The sequence below is a fragment of the Malurus melanocephalus genome, unplaced genomic scaffold (genome assembly GCF_030028575.1).
Source record: "Malurus melanocephalus ecotype Western Australia unplaced genomic scaffold, MMel_1.1 scaffold_10, whole genome shotgun sequence".
NCBI lineage: Eukaryota > Metazoa > Chordata > Aves > Passeriformes > Maluridae > Malurus > Malurus melanocephalus.
Window position 1 is genome coordinate 2425338 of NW_026623242.1, and position 22494 is coordinate 2447831.

The 22494-nt window shown below is 42.3% G+C and overlaps 1 protein-coding gene across 2 annotated transcripts; it reads left to right on the forward strand.

The window, feature by feature from the left end:
- The first annotated feature begins 529 nt into the window (after positions 1-529).
- Positions 530-19876, forward strand: DYRK2 (dual specificity tyrosine phosphorylation regulated kinase 2). Of its 2 annotated transcripts, XM_057377374.1 has the most exons (3): positions 530-831; positions 1587-1723; positions 10086-19875. In XM_057377374.1, the coding sequence occupies exons 1-3, from the start codon at positions 777-779 to the stop codon at positions 11682-11684; spliced, it is 1791 nt and encodes a 596-aa protein (XP_057233357.1). In that variant the 5' UTR covers positions 530-776; the 3' UTR covers positions 11685-19875. The 2 variants fall into 2 exon arrangements, with proteins under 2 accessions (XP_057233357.1, XP_057233366.1); XM_057377383.1 differs by lacking the exon at positions 1587-1723 and having other exon boundaries at positions 769-831; positions 10086-19876.
- The last annotated feature ends 2618 nt before the right edge of the window (positions 19877-22494 follow it).

Here is a 22494-nt window from a genome sequence, read left to right on the forward strand (position 1 = left end):
GGTCTGCCAGAGCGATCCCCGCCGCCCGACGAGCTGGCGATCCCCCGACTCCTGTGCCCCCACACGCGATTCCCACACACGCCGATTTCTCCGCGGGCATCGCCGCTCCCCCTGGCGCTGCCTGGGCGGGGGTCCCCGTCCCCATCCCCGTCCCTGTCCCCGCGCCCGCCCTGCCCGGGGCCACCATGGCTGTGCCGCCGCGCTGCCCAACGGCCCGGCGCGCCCCGGCCCCGCGCCCCGCTCGGCTCGGCCGTTGTGCGGGCGAGCGGGCGGGTGGACGTGCGGCGCCCGAGGGGAGCCGCAGGCCTCGCCGCCTCCGCGGCGGCGGAGCGGTAGGGAACGGGAGGGAGCGGCGGGGAGGGACGGAAGGAGGGCACGCGGCCGACGGGGCGGGGACTGCCGAGCCTGTGCGCTGTTTGTCCCCGCTCCGCCGCGCGAGGAGGAGGGTCCTGTCCGGCCGCCTGCTGCTGCCCCCTCCTCCGTGCGAGGGGACCGGGGCGACCGGGGCGGGGGCGGGGGAGGTGATGAGCTTGGGCCGGGGGCTGCGGCGGCGGCGCGGCGGCTGCTGCTGCTGCTGCGGCTGCGGCGGGAGGCGACGGCGGGCCGTTGGAGGCTCTGTCCGGCCGGCCCGGGGCCAGGGGGATGCAGCGCAGGACGTGTTCGGGTCTGGGTGTAGCTGATCGGAGAAGAGAGGCAGACGCCGCCCGGAGAGGCCGAGGAGCAGCGGAGGAGAGCCACCCTGACATGCCTTTTCCTCTCCCTCCTCTCCAGCGGCCATGTTAACCAGAAAACCCTCAGCTAGCGCCGCCGCTGGTGCTGCCTACCCAGCCGGTAAGGAGAGCGAGCGGGGCCGCCGCGATCGCCACCGCTGGGCCGGGCTGCGGAGGCCCGGCAGAGGGGGACGGAGGCGGGGAGGGCTCGGGCGCCCCGCGGCTGCCGCCCCAGAGGTGCCGTGTGTGTCGAACAATGATCCGCCCTTCCCCCGCGGCAGCCCGGTCCGGGGGCCCGTCGGGGGCTGCGCGCTGGTCTCCGGCGAGCCGCTGTTGTGCGGGATGGCGAGTTCGCCTCTGGGGAGTGGGGCGGGKTGAGAGGGGCCGGCAGAAATCACGGCAGGGAAACGACCCACGGAGAAACGGGGATCGCCGCGAATGCCGGAGCGGCTGCGTTTGACAAGGGGCAGCGGTGCTCGCCGCCGCTTCCCGCGGCAGACTTGTGAACTCGTGGCGAGTCCCCGGCGGCGCCGGGATTTCTCCGGGCCAGACGGCTCGGGGGGAGGCGGGGGGCGCGGGCAGCCGTCCAGCCCCGAGGCGTGCGCGGAGCAGAGCCGGCTCGTTCTCCCGGTTAGGCGCCTGCCGGTGGCGGGTTAATCTCGGATGAAGGGTTTAGCCGGGCGAGCACGGCCCGCCCGCGCTATTAGCCGGATCGGTGCGTGTGTGCGCCGCGGCGGTGATTAGCTTTTAATGGCTTCTGCCCGAAGCAAGACGGGCGGCAGTGCCGGCCGAGCGCTGGGGCCACCGCCACCCCGACGGCCTCGCTACCCCRGGGGCCGCCGCTGCCCGCCGCGCTCACCCCTCTGCTCTCCGCAGGCAGGGCAGGGGACAGCGGCCGCCCGCTGCCGTCTTCCCCGGGCACCGGATCCGGGGTCTCCCGGGCAGGAGCTGGGACCGGCGCGCCGTCGCCCCTCGCATTGCCGCCGCTCAGGGCCAGCAACGCTTCCCACACGGTGAGCCCGGGCACGGGGAGGGTTGGGCGGGATGCGGGGAAGGGGGTCCGGCCCCGGGGTCTCTCGGCGCCGCTCGCCGAGTTTCCCCGGTGGCGGGACAGAGCGCGCATGGGTCCCCYGAGGCGAATGGTGCTGAAGCAAGGTGCATTGTATTTCTGCAGGCTCCGATGAAATGTGCATGCTTGTTGTGATGCTGGGACCCTGTAACTGCGCACACTGCCTTCTCCCTTCCCAGCACCCCCCTTCAGTCTGGTTTTGTGTCTCATTTTCAGGGACAAATTTCATCTTTGACACACGCATAGCGGAGTTATTGTGCTAAATGCATTTTTTGAGATGAGGTTGGTCACTGTGATTAAAGTGTCATTTGAACTGTGGTGAGAAGCGAAGGCAGCTCTTCCCTTTACGTGTCATATTAGCTCAGGCTGATCGYAGTCTTCCCTAGAAATAGCTATTGCTGTGCTCAGGAACAATGATTGGATGAATCTGCCTTTATTGCTGCAGTAGTTTACCYATAAAGAAATAATGGCTGATGGCATGAAGAGGATGTTATTTTCTGGTTCTGTGATATCTCACCTTATCTCCCACTCCTAGTTAATCTGCTAGGAATGAAACTTCCCAAGTATGCCACTATATATGGGTAAGAGAAGGCGTCTCTGTCCTGAAGGCATGACAGAGTAGAGAGAGGGGTCTCTATACTGTCATGTTAACACTAAATATCTGAAATTTTTATTGCATACATTTCCTTTTAAATTCKGAAAGATTTCATACTAACCCTGAAAGGCACTGATGGCATACTTTTCATAGAAATAATGAGTTATTTGTGGATGCTCACATACTACTATCTTTATAAACATATGGCAGAGCTTTAAATGGTAATGTGATTATGGGCTAGTGGAAGGTGAAACTGTGCATTTGAATATTAGTGTTTCAGTGACTTTCCGTGTAGCTTCAGGGGTAAAATGTCTTATTCAAATCCATTTATAGAAAGAATCGKCTGAAATTAAAAAATGATCAGTATATGTAGGATATTCTCAAAAAGAATTATGACTATTCTGTAAATTCAGGGTGGAGCTGCTTACTTGAGATCAATTTCATTGTATATTTATGTAGCTAGGGTATATATCTGAATTGTTTGTTAGTATAAAAGCCCAGTTTCTTCATATTTGTACACCAGTTAAGTGCTGATTGATTTTAGAATTGAGGCAACAGCTCAGGGTTTTCTTTTTTTGTTTGTTTTTTTTTTTTTAATAAAATAATAAAAGAAGGAATATAGTACAAGCAGCCTGAGCATCAATCATGCAAGTGCTTTTACAGTAGGGTTCACAAATATGAGGGGCTCACATGTAACAACGCAGACTTAATTTAGGATTTGTGAAAGCATGGTAGTCCAGCTATTTATCTGGGACTACTTACTAATTTTAGAAGTATAGAATTTTGGTATTTTTATACTGAGATTTTTTGTTTATGTGTATTAGATACAGTCAGTGTGTGCACATATATAGATATGTATGTAAATATGAAGTCTTTAGAAAAGCATTCAAGGGATGTTGAAGTTTTACGTTGTTGTGTTTCAAGTATTTTTATATGACTGTGTATGTGTATACATATGTTTATATGTAGCACATATATATGTGTGCTCATGGAAGCACTCAGGGATGATCAAGCATTATATGGCTATACGTCCTGTCCTTCTAGATTCTGACTGTTCCAAATTCTTCCTTTCGTTTGTGATAAAGAGCCTACTCTACGGTTTTTATTTAGCCTTGGGTGCTGTTGCAGAAGTATTTCAGACTGCCTTGCTGGATTTTGTAGGTGGTTGTTTAGTGGTTGGCTAACATAAATTTTTGTGGTAAGGATCAGATATGACATCAGAATACTGGATTTTAACCTGAAAAAAAAGGGGGCGGTGTCTGTTCTGTGATCTTGCTGTAAACTTAGGCCTACTGACCTCAGCTGACACTGACAGATTGAAAACATTGGTTTTGCATCCCACCACTTYCCTCAATCAGACCTATTTGAAATGGATCCTTTCAGTTTTCTTAAATTGTTTTCCTTTGTGTTCGTTTGCTTATCCTCTTTTCATCTCTGTTATATCTATGTGACTTCTGTAGCAGCTAAAAATAGAGTATTTCTGTTTGTGTTTCAAACTTTCAGAAGGTGTTGTGTGCTTTAGTGGGTGAACTGCTGGTGTTTGGATGTAAGTGTGCATGGTATGCATACTAGCTGTGGGAGGAACTGAAACTGAAGTTACGTTTTGTTTAAGCTAAAGGTTTTTACCTTTAATTCAGACAGAGAAGAAATCCAATACCTGTCATATTCCTTGCTTGTGTGATCCAGCCTCTGGTGAAACTGTGGTCTCCTACTTTGAAGTGAAATTTCACTGTTTGGGAGATTATAAATAGCAGGGGTGGAATGGGGGAAGATGCTGTTTTACACAAGCTTCATAAAACAGGACAGAGGTTTTGGCGACAGTCTTTGCAAGCACAGCAGCCTTTGTTGCTAAGCAGGCGGGGTYGTGTGTTGTACCAGGGAAAGGTTTTGTTGTTTTTTTGGTTTTTTTTTTTTTTTTTTCTTAAATGTGGCTTCATCCTAGGCTTATTTGTGTCTGCTTCCATCCCTGCCTGTCTTTTTTTGCTGTGTGGTGGAAAGCATGAACCTATTTCCAACCCCTTGTCCTCTTCATTTTCCTCTCCAAAGTCATTGGTTTCTCTTTTGAAGCCTAAAGTTCTTGCCTTGATGTTTGAAACCTTTTTCCATTCACTCTCTCTTATTTTGTTATGCTGTTCTTACATGCACTTGACATACTGCAGTAGAGATTRTCTTGCTTGCCTGCTGCTCTGCTTGTATAAATCTCAACCTGCGTCTCTCTCTCAGACTCGTCTCTGTCTTTGCCTCCATCCATCTCCTTTCCAACTTGGCATGTGTCCCTGCATTTTGCATTGTTCCTGATTCTCTTGCAGTATAGCAGTATTGGTGTTTTTATCCTGCTGTCTAGTACTGTAACAACAACCCATTTACAATGCATGATTCAGGGCCCTCCCTTCTTCAAGCCCTTTCTAAGATTTCAGTACAKCAAGTCTATTTTCTGTTGCCACCAGGGTTGAAAGCTTATTCATATACTTTTGCTTCAGTCATTCAGTCTTAATCTTGATTTTTTTAACTTAACTTTTTTAATTGACTTAAATTCTAATGGAACAGAAATTCCTGGACTCTGTTAATATGAACATCTGGTAGGTCACATGTTGACAATTTTTGCTGTGATCATCTGCTTTAAAGCAGGTAAAACCAAAACAAATACTTTCCTGTTGTGGTGTTTTCATGTCTTAAATTGCCATAGAAATGCTATCACATTTGAGTGGAAATAACTATGCAGTCATGACCTGGATTTTACTATATTTAGGGGGTTTTTTTACATATTTTTTGTCTATATTAAATTTGTATCTAGGGGGAATGTGAAGCTTTCTTAACTTCCAAGGATTATGGGGGTGGGCTGTGAAATTTGGGATCCAGCAGATGGTGACTGTAATGCTGTGGGGACTGCAGTACTTTTGGGCACATCTCACATGTGTATAGTTCAGCTTATCCAAGTGTGCATTGACTGTCCTTCTGGGTTTCATCACATGTAATAAATGCAGGGTATCCCAGAAGTATTCAAACTCACTGCACTCCTAAAAGGATGAAAAAATTTAAGAGGCAGTATCACTCTTGAAGCATAGTTCAGTCTGTGAAAATATTTTAGTAAAAAAGTTAACTTTAACATTTCAAAAAATAAGCTTATATAGACCAGCTACAACAAGAGCAAAAAGCCAAATGGTATGTTCTTTCTACCAYTCTTGTTGGGCCACAACCTCAAGGGCTTAGTCTTTTTTGGTGTATAAAAGCCATACTAACAATAAAACCATTAGGGATAATCCAGCATTATTATCATTGTACTAATTAGCAAGTATTTTTAGTTCTGAACAGGGGAATGCTGCCGARTTAGTTAATCAAGGAGAAAGAAGACCATTTGTGCATTTGCCCAGGCTTTTGTTTTGTAGTCAACAAAAAAGGCAGTGAAGCATGCTACACCTGATACCATATGCCTGTAGTGTTRGAAATAGTAGGGCTGAAACTGGCACGCCCAGAAATGCTGTAAAAAAAGGAGTATATAGTGTAACAATTATTCTTTAATTAAGTTACTACTTTAGAACATTGTTTCTCCCTTTGTCCTCATCTGTGCAAAGTAATAGCAGAAGCAGATAATGACATCTTATTCCTATGCAGTATTTCAGCAGACCATCATGATTGCTTTATTATTAAAATTCATTTTAAAACCTTTTTATATTCTGATTGACAGCAAAATCTTTTTTCTGTGGTTTTGCTCAAAATAAAATGATCATAATATAGCTGAATCATGTGTCTGTCTTAAATAGTTTTATGGGGTGCTAATAATCACGTGAACTGTTACAAAGATGAAATATGATACGATTACATAATATCTTGATACTTTTGGGAGATAAAGTTGAGGATATGTGCTCCTGTGGGGTTCAATCCTATAATCCTAGTCTTGTAGGAAGATCTTCACACCAATGCATTGGGTGAGTGTTACTGCAAAGGAATTTTAAATGGGTTTGCTTTCTTGTTAGCTGGATAGACTCATCTTTATGCTACTTCTGTGTTATTACAGGTCTGTAGCCTAAGTACAGTACCTTATTGTTCTGCTTCAGTTCCTAAATCCATTTGTGAGGGCAAAACAAAACAAATGCAAATAATACCACCCCCAAATTAAAGTTTTGTTGCTTTTTTATTTATTTATTGATTGTAGTTTAAGCGGTAGTCTTATTTTGTTTTGGTTGGTGTATCTACTTCAAAGATTATRTGAATGTGTTCAGCATAGTCATCAACTTCATGAACTAAACATATCAAAGTAAAAGTGAAACAGTGAAATCTTAATGGTGATTTTGAAGTTGTGAGAAACTACTGAGGGAGGAAAGAAACACCCCGTTGTAACATTTGCTGTTATGTAATTGATGATGCTAGAAGATCCAGGAAGATGAGTTCAAGCTCATCTGTTATTTCAATGCATTTTACAGACTTACAACAGTGAGTTTTTTTATCATGTGTGCTACAAAAAAGTGTAAGTCTTACAAGGTGTGGGTAGATTTGAACGCAGRCAATGCAATATGTAGTAAGTGAGCCTCATAAGTGCGTGCAGGTGATYGGTTGTGTAGGTTATTGGTTCTAGAATTTGCAGAAGCAAAATGGAGACATGTTACAGACGTCTCAGGTTYGTGGTTTCACTTGAAAGGCTGATGGAGCTTCTGCATGCCAAGAACAGTTTGGTACTGGGCTAGGAAGGTTAGTCTTCTGTGGCTTCCCAAGCTCATTAGTTGGGATTCAGGAACTCATGGTGTTGCTGGTGAAGCCTGTGGAGCTCATGAGCAGTGCAAGCCTGAACTTGACAGCAATCTCAGAGACCCAGTAGCCAGAAGTAGATAGGCAGAGCAAAGAACTGGTGCAAATCCAACCCTTATGCAGGTTGGAAATAGAGGACTACACAGTGATACTTGTGCAGGCAGTACTCTGAGATGAGGTAAATCTGTTTTTCATATTGACTTTGTGGTTGTGTTGTGTCTGATAGCTCTAAAACTCCTGTCGGGCTTTTTTTTGAAAGAAGAGTGGGCTCTATTCTCCCACACAGCTTTTGGAATAGAGCCTGTGATAATGTGGTGGTTTTTGTTCCACAAAGAAAACCATCGCTACCATCGCATCTGCATTTGCATTCCCAAGCAGCAGCTGACTGAAACTGGCAAAACCAGTCACTTTGGGTTGAAGTYGGAATAATGCTAGTGATTTCATTCTGCTGCTCGAACAAAAAAGCCAACCTGTCAGCAGCAAGAGAAACCATGAATCTGGCTGAAGATGCAAGAAGCAGAGCTACATGGTTTTTAGAACGTGTTCACAAGCATGCTTTTAGAAAGAAGATAGTTTTAGTCCCTGTTGAGAGGGAATAAATAYATGGAGTTTTTTCCCAGCCCTGAAGAACTTCTCAGTACATATACTGAAGCAAGCAGTGCTTAGGAAGGGTGGAAGATAGTTAGCTGTGAAAACAGATGACTCGAGCAAAATAAAATTCAAGATGTGAGCTGTGGCAATGAGTACTTGGTTAAAAAAAGATGTTTTCTCAGTGATACTCTTTTTTCTCATTGTCTACATTAGTATTGTCTACTCCCAGTTTGTCTGGATATGTTCTACTTTGTTGTTAACTAGTGTTGGAGAAGAAGTTTTTGTGCCTGGAGTTTCCTAGCTTGAGTCTCTGGAATTGCATGTTTACTATGCTGCTTCAGTATGCCTTTCTTGCACAGTTCTGCTGTGCTGCATGTGCTGATCTTAYGACTCTTTTTAATAACTAGATCTGGTTCTTCTGAAATGGATGGTTTAGCAGCTCTTGGGGCCACTTACTTTTTCTTTGCAGTAACTGCTGTTTATATAGAGGATCAGGGCAACCTTCAGGAAACTGCTACTGCAGCGTGCCTCAAACTTGACCTGAAGGAATTGCCTGTTGGCATGAGAAGCTTATTAAGTCCCAATGGTTTCATTTCTGATGTTTTTGAGACATCAAGGTAAAAGGGAGTTTTTGTTGATTTCCTGTATATCTTCACTGGGCTTAAATGTTACAACATCTTTGCTCTGAATTGTGATTGTGTGGTAATGCTTTCCATAAGATTGGTTAAATTTGATCGTGTGAGCCTAAATTTCTCTGTAAACAAGCATACAGTCAAACTGCAATGATGAATGAACCAGTTATTCAACATGAGTTGAAATGGAATCAAAAGAGCAGTGAACTTGGCAGAAGCAGTCCTGAGAGCCCTTGTTCTTATATTATGTGAGTTTCAGAGCTGCAAATTTCAAAATRCTGTCCAAAGGTGAAGCTGGTGTCTAGCTGGCAAGTCTTTGGGAACAAGTTACTGAATTTACAAAAACATGCTTCTGCCGTATCAGATTGATGCCTTAAGAGAAGCGCAAAGGATGCTCGAGTCTGCCTTGTGTRTCTGGGTTTTCTCATTAGAAAGCACTTCTGCTGTTGCAGCACAGATTTCATTGCCTCATATCACAGCACGCAACTGTCATTTTCAGATTTCATTTCAGCAGCCTTAAGTGAACAGGGAATGTGTTATCCTTAGCTGCCTACAAAAAATACAGTTCAGATGAAAAGTGCTCACAACCCTGGCTTGATCATCTGTCTGACAGTATCAGTGAACTTTTCATTAGTAATTTGACATAAATATTAACACTGGTGAATCAGCTGGAGAGACAGCAGGGGAATTCTTCMCACATTTGTGTAAGACCAGGCAGAAGACAAACTAATTATCCTCTGCTTTAGAGCCAATGATGAATTCTAAGGACAGATATTTTAGTGGCAAGTATGCTTATAAATTTCTTTTTTCTTCTTAAAAATAACAGGTTTAGAACAATAGTTGTTTTTACACCCCAGTATTTTGCTGTTTGTTTGCTTAAATGCTGAATGCTGCTGTTTATTCCCATTCCAAACACTGTCAAGAACAATGTAATTTCTAAAATCAATTAATTTTTTTTYCCCATTCCTATAAAATAAAGTTACTGGTATGTTCTTCAAGGCAAAGATTTTCTTTCTACTCAAGTCTGCTTAAGGCCCAAAATCTCATTTTGGTTAAAAGTTATTTTTAAACTGGTATGGGAAAGGGCTAGAGGAGATGCTTATTCTTCATTGATTGGAATGTTTTGCTGAATCGTGAGTGTCTCAGTTGCAAGCAGTAAGTTACATTTTTGAACTTCAGAAACATGTGGGTTCTTTTCCTTCTTGTGCATGTCACAGCACATGTCTCGTTGCTTAAAAATACATCTGTAACTTTTCATATACAGCAAATTTAGGAACAAGTTAAAATCTTGATTTCTGAGAACAAGTGACAAGGAAAGCCTTAGCCATGTAGGTTCTAGCAGGCCTTAAATATTCATCTCCACCATCTGTAAAACTGCTGCTATTGTCTGTAAAGTCTGATGTGCCTCAAAGCATGCTCCTTGATGTTACAGGACTGCTGCCCTGAAGATTCCTTGGAGAAGTTGTTAGCTTCTCATGGCAGTACATTTGTGATTGCCTTGTTGCAGACATTTTGGAGAGTCATGAAAATAGCAATTGAGAAACAAGAATCAGGAAATTCAATAGCATCCAGCAGTATCACAGTATATGTGCTGTATTTTTTAGATTATCTGTAAACAATCGACTTCTAAGAAAGCACTTCATTTTGAGGTGATTTAAGCAGAATGGAGGGTTGCAGAGTAAATGTTGAAGCGTGGAGTTCATGTCTTTCTTGTTAACTGGGTATATATTTATTTTCAATTTTAGGTTGGAGGCACTAAGCACACAATGAATGAGCACCTACATGTTGGTAGCCATGGACAAATCCAGGTTCAGCAGCTCTTTGAAGATAATAGTAACAAGAGAACGGTTCTGACAACGCAGCCAAATGGACTTACGCTAGGCAAATCTGGATTGCCAGTGGTTCAGGACAGGCAGTCAGAGAGTGCCCACAGGCGACAAGGGAGCTCCAGCTCTTTAAAATCTACAGATGGAACAGGAAAGGTAAAAGCCACTGTTATCACACCAGAGCAGGCAATGAAGCAATACATGCAAAAATTAACAGCTTTTGAGCATCATGAAATTTTTAGCTACCCTGAAATATACTTCTTGGGTCCAAATGCAAAGAAGCGGCAAGGTGTGATTGGTGGTTCCAACAACTGTGGCTATGATGATGACCAAGGGTCTTACATACAAGTACCCCATGATCATATTGCATACAGATATGAAGTCCTGAAAGTTATAGGCAAAGGAAGCTTTGGACAGGTGGTGAAGGCCTATGATCACAAGACGCATCAGCATGTGGCACTAAAAATGGTGAGAAATGAAAAACGTTTCCACCGCCAAGCTGCGGAAGAAATTAAGATCCTGGAACATCTCCGGAAACAAGATAAGGATAACAACATGAATGTTATTCACATGTTGGAAAATTTCACATTCCGCAGCCATATCTGCATGACATTTGAGTTGCTGAGCATGAACCTTTATGAATTAATAAAGAAAAACAAGTTTCAGGGCTTTAGCCTACCTTTGGTTCGGAAGTTTGCCCACTCAATTTTACAGTGCTTGGATGCTTTGCACAAAAACAGAATCATTCACTGTGACCTTAAACCTGAGAACATTCTGTTGAAGCAACAGGGTAGAAGTGGTATTAAAGTGATTGATTTTGGCTCAAGTTGTTACGAGCATCAACGTGTCTACACTTACATTCAGTCTCGGTTTTATCGTGCACCTGAAGTCATTCTTGGTGCTCGTTATGGGATGCCCATAGATATGTGGAGCTTGGGCTGTATTCTAGCAGAGCTTCTGACCGGTTATCCACTTTTACCTGGAGAAGATGAAGGAGACCAGCTGGCTTGTATGATTGAACTACTGGGCATGCCTTCTCCAAAACTTCTAGATTCATCCAAGCGAGCGAAAAACTTTGTGAGCTCTAAGGGTTATCCCCGCTATTGCAGCATCACAACCTTGTCTGATGGCTCTGTAATACTTAATGGTGGACGCTCTCGGAGGGGAAAACTGCGCGGCCCACCAGAGAGCAGAGAATGGGGTAACGCATTAAAGGGATGTGATGATCCCCTCTTCCTTGACTTCTTAAAACARTGTTTAGAATGGGATCCTGCTGTTCGTATGACACCTGGCCAGGCTTTGCGGCATCCCTGGCTAAGGAGACGGTTGCCAAAGCCTCCAAATGGGGAAAAGGCCTCAGCAAAGAGAATTACAGAGAGTACTGGTGCTATAACTTCGATTTCCAAGTTACCTCCGACTTCAGGCTCAGCATCAAAACTGAGGACTAATTTGGCACAGATGACAGATGCCAATGGGAATATTCAGCAAAGAACAGTGTTGCCAAAACTTGTTAGCTGAGTTTGAAAAACCCAATGCTGTTAATATGAGAGATACAAAGTGGCTGAGCCTTATTTGTATGAAAAATTAGCTCAGATATGCATTTTTATTTGCTCAATAAATCTATTCATTTGTATCTTTCAGCACTCATTTTAAATGTAAGAAATGTTGATTTTGTTTTTATAAAAACACGGGGACAATGCTTTAAGTTTTTATACTTATTTTTTAAGATGTTTGTCTTCTACAGTACAATTAGCCTTACTGTAACTAGTGTGACACAGTAATAAACATCAGTGGCAGGCCACTGGTTACAACATGACTGTCATGCATTGCAGCGTGGTATCAAAGGTATTAACCTTTCTCTTCCATGGTTCGTATTAGTTTTAACCTGGGGTAAATTTGGAAGACTACCATTTGGATTTTATGGGTTTGGTCTTGATTCTCTGAACACTCACATCTGTGACTGACTGGACTCCAGGGAGAACACTCAAAGAATACAGTTAAGCACTTGGAAACTTGTAGTTTAAAGTGGAGCCATAGTATGTTCTATTGTCATTTTTTATGTGGCAGCCCAGAGAAAGTCATGGTATCACTAATGATACTGTCATTTCCTATGGAATGCTTTCTCTATTTAAAAATAATGGACTTTGATTAAGGTGATCATTTAAATACAACGCAAAAAATAAGAACACTGGGGCTAAAATTACTACTACCTTGCATGCCATGTGATAGAGTGAGGGGAGCAGGTAGTCTTGGAAAACATGAAAATGGCAGCATGTCTGTTCCTCTAAATTTGAAAGTTGATTAGTTGGTAAAGCAAAATGTTTGGAAATTCGTTTTCGTCTGTAACATTGAGCATTCACAGATTTTCTTTTTTCCTTTTTTCTTTTTTTTCTCTCCTTTCCTCTTCTGTTTTTTTCTAATGTGCAGCTTGGTCTCCCAAAATCACATAGGCAGAAGTGCTCCTTCTGTCAGTTTTATACTGTAACTTCCAGACTGTTAAACTACATGGATTTCAAGGTTGTTTTTATTTCTTCTGACAATGTTTGAGTGACTGTAACTTCTGTGGTGCATTTACACTTCAGATCAAATCTGCATGTAGGGGCAAACATGATGTTACTACATTGCTTCCTGGAGAGGAGTACTTCACCTTAGACAGCTTAACTGTAGAAGGAAAGATCCTCAGTGAAAAGCTTTTCAGTTGGAAGACACCATCCTAGATACTTGCTAATAAGGGAGAATTATCAAAGGAAAGCTAAGTGCTTGGAATTTGATTTAACCTTTGGCATTTGTGGATGAAAATTAACTTTGAAAGAACGATTAGGTATGTGTAGATTCGTTCACGTGTGTGYGTGTGCTAATGCTTGGTTTTTCTTTTTTACTCTTAACTGCATTCATGGAAGAAAGATGGTCTTTACTGAAGAATAGTATCTAGACTGTGAGAGAGGTATTCACATGTTGTAGCATGTTTTCAACAGGAACGGTTTGAAATCTGAGATCAGTATTTTAATAAGTACAACAGCTGTGGTCTACATTGGATGTATAAAACATATGAAAAGGGAATTTTAAACAAAGTAGAACATAATGTAGAAGGGTTTATAGATGTTAGAACAAGACATACTAGAATGGATTGCATTAAACCTCAGTAACTTTATTTACATACAACATTTATATGCACAGATTTTACTGAGTTACTTSTACAAATTATGAAAATTACTTAAAGCATAGTCCCCTGAGAGGCCAAGAAAGTTTCCGGTTAAGTTCTCCTTCATACTTGTTAATTTACCACTTACAGCTTAATTTTTGTCTGTTGGTGTGTTTTGTTTTTAATTTAATGTATGACTGGGGGAGGGATATAAAGAAAAAAATTACAGAATTCTCAGGAAGCATATCACTGAACTTCTTGCCAAAAAGTCAACACCTAAAGAAGCTCCACAATAATTTCTGAGTAGAGGATGGTATTTGTTGATTGATAAATGTAAAAATTAGACTGTCAATCAACCATTTTTCTTACTTGTTAAAATGAAAAGWTAATTTCCTGCCTCTAGTCAAATTAAATTATTTAGTGTTAAATGTTAACAACTTTATACAATATGTGTAAGTGCAATATGTAAACATGTATGAAATCATGTTAAAAATGAAATATAATAATACTTCTAAGAAAAGTGGGTTTTAGAATATGACTATCCAGTAAATTATGGTCAGTAAATTCTAAGTCTGGAGAAGAGATATATTAATTTTAATGTAAAATTAACTGACTGTCATGACTGTGGGAATACAATACTATGTATTTTTCTGCAGTAACAGGGAATCTTTACTTCCTCCACCACCTGCTTGGCTTTACCACTCCTTTCTACCTTAACTCGTCCTGCACAAGTCAGGAAATAGGGATGCTGATGTTAAGGGTGAAAGCAGAATCATCTCCCGTAGTATTTTTTAAAGCAGACATTGATACATGTTCCTGCCTTTCATGGTAGCTTAAGGTGAAAACATTCATGATGTTCATGGGTCATTAATGGGCTACAACCACTAAATTTTCTTTCTYATGTAACCAGTTCTTAATGCCAATAATGCATTTATGATCCACCTTCTTCATAAATGCTACCGGAAACTTAAAGGCCAAAATATAGTGTGAAGAGCTATTTTTTTAACCCAGATACAGTGGAACTTCCTCTATACTAAAGGAACAGTTGCATCAAGGTTTTTAAGTGGTGTAGCTGCATTTTATTGTAACTTATTTATACCTGTAAAAAAAAGGGGGGGGGGGGGGGGGGGGGGGAGGAGGAGAAGGATGTTGCCTCTTGCTTTGATGTGATTCTAATCTAAGGGCTCTGATAATTAGGCTGATAGAAGTTGGCTTGGAAACAGTGCTTAGTCTCACATGTTACCATTGTCTGGGGATGTCTGAGCTATTTTCGGATTTAGTAACAGCACAGTGTTGTCTTTGGTTGCAGTCTCACTTGGCTCAGTTTCTTGCACCACTGGTGTGTTCATTACCACTTAAGTGTTGGAACAAGAGAGTGATGCAAGAYGTGTAGATTAAGGATTGAGGATGGATTGTGCCCTTGGTGTTAACAATGTGCCTTTTGTTACAAATGCATCTTGGCCTCTTTAACCCTTGGAATACTGCTTAGTAGGGATKAAATTATTTTTAAGTGCTATACCTTTCTTAAAACATCCTGTAGATGATCGAGGCCTTAATAGAAACAATAAGGCAATCACACTGCTAGGGTGGAGAGGACACTCTGTTCTTGTAGTACAGTCTCATTAAGGGGTTAAAGATGGCCCTTCCTCATTGGTTGTACTTTAACATCAAACTGATTTTTTTTTAAATAATTTTTTGTTATAGTGACACTAGCCAGAAATCAACTGTATTTGTAAAAATTTACCTCAAACTCTTTAGTTTTATAGTGATTTAATCCCAGGGCATTTGGTATGAACCAAAGTGCATTCCTTTTATATGTGCCTGGCTCTTATAAAGGTGGCCAGGGATTTTTACAATTTGGGTGCAAGGCACTTAAGCCACTTTTAACTTGGTGGGTGGTTTGGAGTTACAAATGACTTCATGGGAATGTTGAAAACACTTAAAAGACATAAGTAGCATCGGGCAATATTAAAATCTTTAGGAAAGGGTGTGCATTATTTAATGCTCTCCATTTGTTAATTTTGTTTTCCATCAGTAATATTTTTGATAAATATGAAAAGAACTCTTTCTACAGTCAGCAAAGATTAGAATATTGCCCAGTGTAATGCTATGGTAGCATTTAAATAAAATAACATTTGTGAATTATTGTTTCTAGGGGCTTGTACATCTCTGCTACAATTGTAATTACTCAGTTCAACTGCTACAATTGCGTCTAAGCAGTAGCTTGGGTTTTTATTGGGCAATGACTTAGACACGTGACTGTAATATGCTGCAACTGTGTGTACTGAAAACATGTGAAAAATGATTGAATGTGGACTATGTATATATTTATGTATAATTTTCTGTGAGATGCTGCTGTTGCCACTTAACATTAAAGATGTTGTAGTGGGTTTTAATCCTAGTGGCCAGTTCTATGATACTGTATGTATTGTACAGCTGATGACAGGAGTTAAGACTGTTCTAGTGAATATTTGTTACATTTTATTGTTGTGGCCAGAGATCATTTCAGAATAAAATTTTATGTCCTACTTTAATTCTCTCCACTGTACTTCGGATTTTTTTGTAGCCATTAAGAGAGCCCTTGGAATACTGATATTTGTTAAATGTGGAATGGCCTTCTAGCCTGCTGCAGTCAGTGGCAGCAGTGCTTTGGTCCCCCAGCTTGCCTGCTGCTATCTGTGTATAGTAATCACCCGTTGCTGGAGGCTGACTCTTCTACTGCTTTATATGTCTTGACAGCCTTGAATATTCCCCAAAGGCTGCTTTTGCCCTGAGGTTTCTAAAGTTCTTCTTAGTACTTAGAAAATAATATGGTTTTTATTTTTAGTTGCCCCATATTTGAGAGAAAATATCTTTGGCAGGAATTTTGTGGGTATGGCTGTTCTAAATTTTTTTAGCTGTTTTTGGAAGATTTTTAAAAATAAGAATAGATCTGRTTTTGTAAGAAATATTTGATTGAGACAGGTACAGTGTGTGTTCTTTTTCTTAAATCTGCTTTAAAAAGACACAGATTTCTGCATTGGTATTTGTATCAGAGTTTTCAGAGCTTGTCAGACTTTGTAAAGTCCCAGGATAATTAGAACATACTAAACAAAGCTGGTAGGCTAGACAGCTAAGTTCTGTTCACAGATACATCCAGAGTAATTTCACCATTAAGCGCAGAAGTATCTTCTAAGTGAGTGGCCACATTCTCTGCTTGGTARTGTCCATGTGCACCCAGAGCAGTTTCACTGAAAAGCTTTCTGGTTCAGGTGAGCCCAGGGTGAAATCAAGGGATTTTAATTACACTTTTTTAGTGTTGTACTCAGCATAGTTGGGAGATTTTAGAGCACAAACTGAATCAATATTAAATATAAATAAATCCAGTGTACAGCCCCAACAAGCAATCAGCCAAAAATTACATCTTTGTGGTATATTTGTTTGTGATCGTGTTTTTCTGAGGRCAAAGGCCTTGTTTTGGGTTTTGTTAGTTTAATTTTTGTATGGCTTTCTTTCCCTTCTAATCTGTTTCTCACTATCCCCTCCAGCCGTCTAATCSTCTTGCTAACTTTTGCACTCTTTTGTCTCATCTGTTTTTTCATGTGAAGAAGGATCAGAGCCATCTCACTTGAATTCAGTTGTGTGGAAGTTGCCTTTTGGCCTGTGCCATTTGCTGAGACTCTCAGTAGCTGGTGGGGAATTCGTGTTGCCTTCTGCTATTGCTCCCTTCCTAGTCTTTAAGAGCTCAGGTCCCTCCCTGAAGTGGGGCCCTTGGAATGCCACCCTGAATGACAGTCTGTAGTTGCTGTTATCTCTACAGAGCTTCCTTTTGTGAAAAGACTGTCTCCTGCTGGATATCAGCTGTGCATCTCTTGTTTTTTACAGCAAACCCAGTAAAGAATGCAAGTGTAATGATGATCAGGTATTGTGTTATTCATTTATAGAYGCTACTGCTTTTCTTCAAAAGGCTGTCTTGTCCCATTTTTTAAAGATCTGCYTATTGAAAGATCCAGCAGGAATTTTACTCTTGCTCAGAACTTAAGAAATGAAAAAGGTACAATGGAATGTATATGTATAGGGCTGCCTATGGTCAGAAGTTGGCATGGAGAGRGAAAAAAGGCACTTGTAAGAAAAATAGAGCCAAGTTTCAGGTAAGCATGATCCTTTCAGGATTCAGTGAAGGTTTAAGAATTTCAGCGGCATCAGATTGAGAATGGGAAGRCCTTAAATGTTTCTCAGTGTCTTAAACAATTGATCAACTATTATTTCAGTGGAAAAACATTCTTTTGAAAACCTATTTTAAACTCTATGCTAATAATTAAAAGAATAACATTAAAGAATATTTTCTGTAGCTAGAACTTTATAAACATGATTATACATTTCAAAATGTGATTTATAGTGCTGTTATGCTGCTAGCATAGCCTTATGTTTTATTGTTCCCGAGAGGAAGAACGTTCCTGAGAGGAAGAACATTCCTTGTCTTTTTCTTGAGTGCATGGCACTAGATGTGTCCCAGCCATCAGACATGCTATATCAGAGTAAAAGTGGCACTGGTAGAACTGGTTTGTGTTCCTTTGCAGAAATCCTCTGCTGCTCTTGGAACCTGGGTTTATTTGTGTAATTTTCTTTCTGATTTTTTCTGCTGTTTATTTAAGTGTTCATTTGTTTTTAAGAAGTGCTTTCCAGCCTCTGGCTGGGGTGAGTCTTCGATTTCTGCCAACTATTGAGCACTTTGGGATGGGGAATACTGCAAAAACAATGTTTCTTTAGCTTTTCTCCAACAACAAACAGAAAGTCTAGCTCGCTACCAAGCTCCAAAGACAGGGAATCCACATTCACCTCCAGGTGCTGTCCACACCAGCTGTTAACCTTGTTTAACTTCTGCATGAAGTTCAGTGGAAATGCCAGGTGCTGCAGAATGAATGGCTTGTGTCCGTCGCTTTGAGGGGGAAAAAGAGACTACAGTGGAAGTTCATGACATCTTTTTTGAGGAAGTTTGGGATATAGATGGAGCTAGGGAAGACTTTGTTGAGAAATTCCTTATACTGGAAGCTCTGCGTAACACCCTGGGAAGTGGCAAATATGGAGTTCCTGCTAACAGTGTAAACTGTTTCCCCTGTTCTGCAGACTGTTCATTCCTTTACTGTAGTTCAGTTATCTGCCAGCTGTACATGGCTTTGCATAGCTTAGGTACCTGAAGATAACATGTGAAGCAGCTGCAAACAGTGAAATACTACTTTATAACTAACATTGGCACCGGGAAATCCAGAGTTCTCCTTCAGAGTCTGACCTGACATGGTAGCACCCATGAAGTCCATTTAAGACTGTCTAAATGCAAAGCATTGCTGCAAACTGTTAATCCTTGATTGAACATAGTACGGGAGGGAAATGTCCATGAGACAGAAAAGCAACTGACAAATGTTTTATAAAGACTTTTGAGCAGATTTCTAGTACTGTACTGTTTATATAAGACTACCTCTTTAGTTTAATAAATTGGTCTGAATAAAGACGTAATWCTCAGATTTCTATTTCAGCTTCAGTGTGACAGTAAAAATTCCACATTTAATTACTCTTTTCCCTCATCTGTGTGGGTTCTTGCAGACACTACAAATATATTTTCCTCAAMCCATCTAGGTATAGAGATCAACTCTAATATCAGTTCCTGAGGGATAAGCAAGACCAAAAATTGAGGAATGTGTGTTTCTACATATAGAGATAAGTATGTGTGTACACATGTATGACCCTTTGGAAAAAAAAAAAAAAACAAATTCTGCAGGCATTCTTTGTAGTGCTTTACAAAAAACAACAAAAAAAGGGGATTAGCTTTATTTTCCCTTTGCCTCTTTGAAGTTTCAGTGTAAGTCCGACATTTTTGCATTACACACAAATCAAAGCCATTTGTCTGCTATACTTCAGTTTAACCATCAAGGTGCGCMCAATGAACCTCAGCTTTCTTGCTAGAGGCAGAGGGTGCTTGGTGAGCAGGGGTCCAGTGTCACCCCAATGGCAAGTGGTCCTGTCACATTTTCTGAAGTGCACCTTCATCAATGAATGAGCTGTTTTCTAGCTTACCAGGCTTAGCAACTGAAATAATTCCTTTGGGRTTAAAGCCTGAGTCCATGTGCTTAGACTGGGTTTGTAAACTTCAGCTGAGAAAGAAATCCTGAGGTGGAGTTTGTAAAGTCCAAAGCTAGAATTAAAAATGGGTTTCTAAGCACCTAGTACTTGTCTCATCCAACTGTGACACAAAATGACCTTTAAGATTTGCAAGTTTTCCGAAGGTCTGTGCAGAGAGTGCTCTCCCCAGGACAACCCTCGAGTGATGGCCCTGTCTGTGCTGCACACAGGTGGCAGTGCCTTTGGCTACCCTGGGAGGCTGGCGCTCCTCCAGCACTTCCGGCTTCCTCAAGGTACAAAGAGCATTTTATGGACAAAAACACTGAGGAGCGTTGCTAAGGAGAAGCTAAACATTTGTGTCTCAAGGGCCCAGCACACTGCATGGGAGCCGCACTGCTCCTTGCCTGGGTGTCAGTCCTGYGGGCTGTTGTGTCCTGCTGGACCTGCTCCTCCACAGACTCCTCCCAGTCCTGCGAGCACTCACCTCTGTGCAGCGCTGGGCTGGACCAGCAGCTCTCATTCCTCATGAGCTGCCCCATCACTGCCTACAGCTCCATGTGCAAATTTCTTGCCAAAGGCAGTGAGCAGCTGGTGTGGTGCTTCCAAGGTGAAGTCGCTGCTCTAGGGTACCCAGCAGGGTCTGCAGCCCACCCGTGTGAGCTCAGCTGGGCACCTGTACAGGGGTGGCACTGGCCCTACTCCCCGTGGGGTGCTCCTGTCCCTAACAGTGTGGGGGCTGGGGGCATTTCCCCGGCCCTTTGCTGCATGGCACAGCCAAAGTGTGATGCTTAGGCAAGTGCTCTCGCTGCAGAAGAAGAGGGTAGCTCCCTACCCTGGGACTGGTAGCATCAGGCGGAGCAGCTTAGCACCTGCCAGGGTGGGATGTGAGGAAGCTGTAACACACTGTTCCGTTGGCACGGGGGAATGTTTCAAATCACAAGCTTCTGCAGATGGCCTGTCTTAATTAGCTTTGACAAGTACCTAAGTTACTTTAAGTTACACCACAAACAGGATCCTGAAGTTTTCATTTTTTTGTCACTTTTAAATAAAGCTTTTTCCCTCCTCCTGGGTGCAGCATTTCCATGTTTTGTCCATGTAAGGCTCTTGAGAATAAATGAGATCTTTACGTAGCTTAGGAGCTATATTTTGATTGACTAAAGTATTTATAATTAGGAGGTAGCTCCTGCCAGCGCTCTTCATATGTCGATGGAGAATTGCCTGCAGCAAATCAGTGCCAGCAGAGCTGACAGGAAAGCACGCTGGTGCCTTCTCAAAGCAAATACCTTGTAACCCCAAATTTCCTCCTTCCTCATAGTGACTCACTCAAGTAATCTTTATGGCCGATGACTGCAGGAGTTACAGGGTTTCGCTCCAAAGGCCATTAGCAGAATACTTACCCATGCAGTTATTGATGGTCTCTTATGTGGGAGCAGTGGTGCTGGCAGCCTTGTTAGAGCCACTGAATGAACTCTGTGTGAAAAGAAGCTGAAGGCAAGTGTGCCTCTATCTTTGAAGGATGYGAAGCAGAAGCCTTTCCTCACCTGGTAAAAGACACTTGATCTGATTGCAAAAAAGGTGATTCTGGAGTGGGCAGAATCACTTGGGCAGGATTAGAAACAGAAAAAAAAATTGCTGCTGTGGGCCTTTGAGGAGGTAGAAACAGGGGTTTTTTTTCTCCTCAGATGAAATCATGGCATAACAGGCACCTGGATTATTCTAGCCAGGAAGGTGTTGGGCACACAATCCATCCCCAGCTGTAGCAAAGGATCAATATAGGACTCTTTCTTMYCAGTTTTTTGGTTTTCCCTTGGCTGAGGTGGRTCTGATAGTGCTGGGCAGACAAATYCCCCTTTTGGACAAAGGTGAGAAAATCCTTGTGAGCTACTGTSTCTGTAGATGGACAAGTTGGAGAGACAGGGAACATGGTGGTAGCATAAAAAGTGCAGTAAGTAAACGAGGGATCACTTTCCTTCCTCTCGGTGATTTCATCCAACACTCTGTTGAATTGGACTTGGTATCAAAAGACAATTACCTGCTTGAGCCATGAGTGCCCTATGCATTAAAAAACCAGATACAAGGCACATAAACTGAAGAGATTAAAAATGTAAGTTACCTGTGGAGTACTATTTCATTTTCTTCATGTATCTCAGCTTTCAGAGTTTTATATTTGTATATTTCTTTTCTATCTTCTACCCAAGACRAGCAGGACTTTTCTGGGACCATAGGGCCTAAAGGACATCTCCTGTCACAGCAGATATCATGCTGTAAAATCCCTTATCTAAATGTACTATTTCTTTACTATGAAAGTAGTTAGCCTACGAGCACCTACTRCTTCTGTTGAAAGACTGCTATAGAACACGGTTTCTCTGATGGTTAGAAATGTGCTTTTAGCTTAAAATAGTTGATGGGGTTTTTTCATGYTATTTGTTCTTGTGCCAACATTGTCTCATGGTTTGAATGATTCTTCTGCCGTGCTGGTATTTGGATATATATTTATAAAGTGTAATTGTATCCCACTCAGCCTTCCTTTTGCTAGGCCAGTGCTATTAAGCTATATTTGTCCATCAGTAAAGCTGACTCCCCATGCCTGTCCTACTCTGTCTCTGCACCTGTTCTATTTTCAGTGCAGCTTTCTTAGAGCCATGGTTGGCATCCTGCTTGTGGTCCCACCAGAGGAATGCAGAGTACGAAAAACACCCCTTCCTGCCCACTGCAGTACTTCACCCAGACCATCCCAGGATTTTTCTTCTCTATCTCATTCCACCAGCTCCATTCAGACCATTCTTCAGTCCTTTGGCTGCTCCCCTGCCTTTTCTTCCTTGCTCTGTGCACAGGTGGTGAGATGCAAGTTACAGTAAAATTTCTCTTGGCTGTTACGTATCTACGTGGCTTTGTTTGATTAGATTTCCATTGCCTTACTGTGAGAAATGAAACCCCGTGATTCTTATGAGTATATGTAATTTGAGCAGCTGGAACTCTAAGAAAAACATCAGAAATTATGTGTCTGTAAGGARAAAATAATGATATTCAGCCTTCATTTTTCAGAGATACGTTTCAGATGTGATGGAGTTGGCTCTGATCACCATTGAA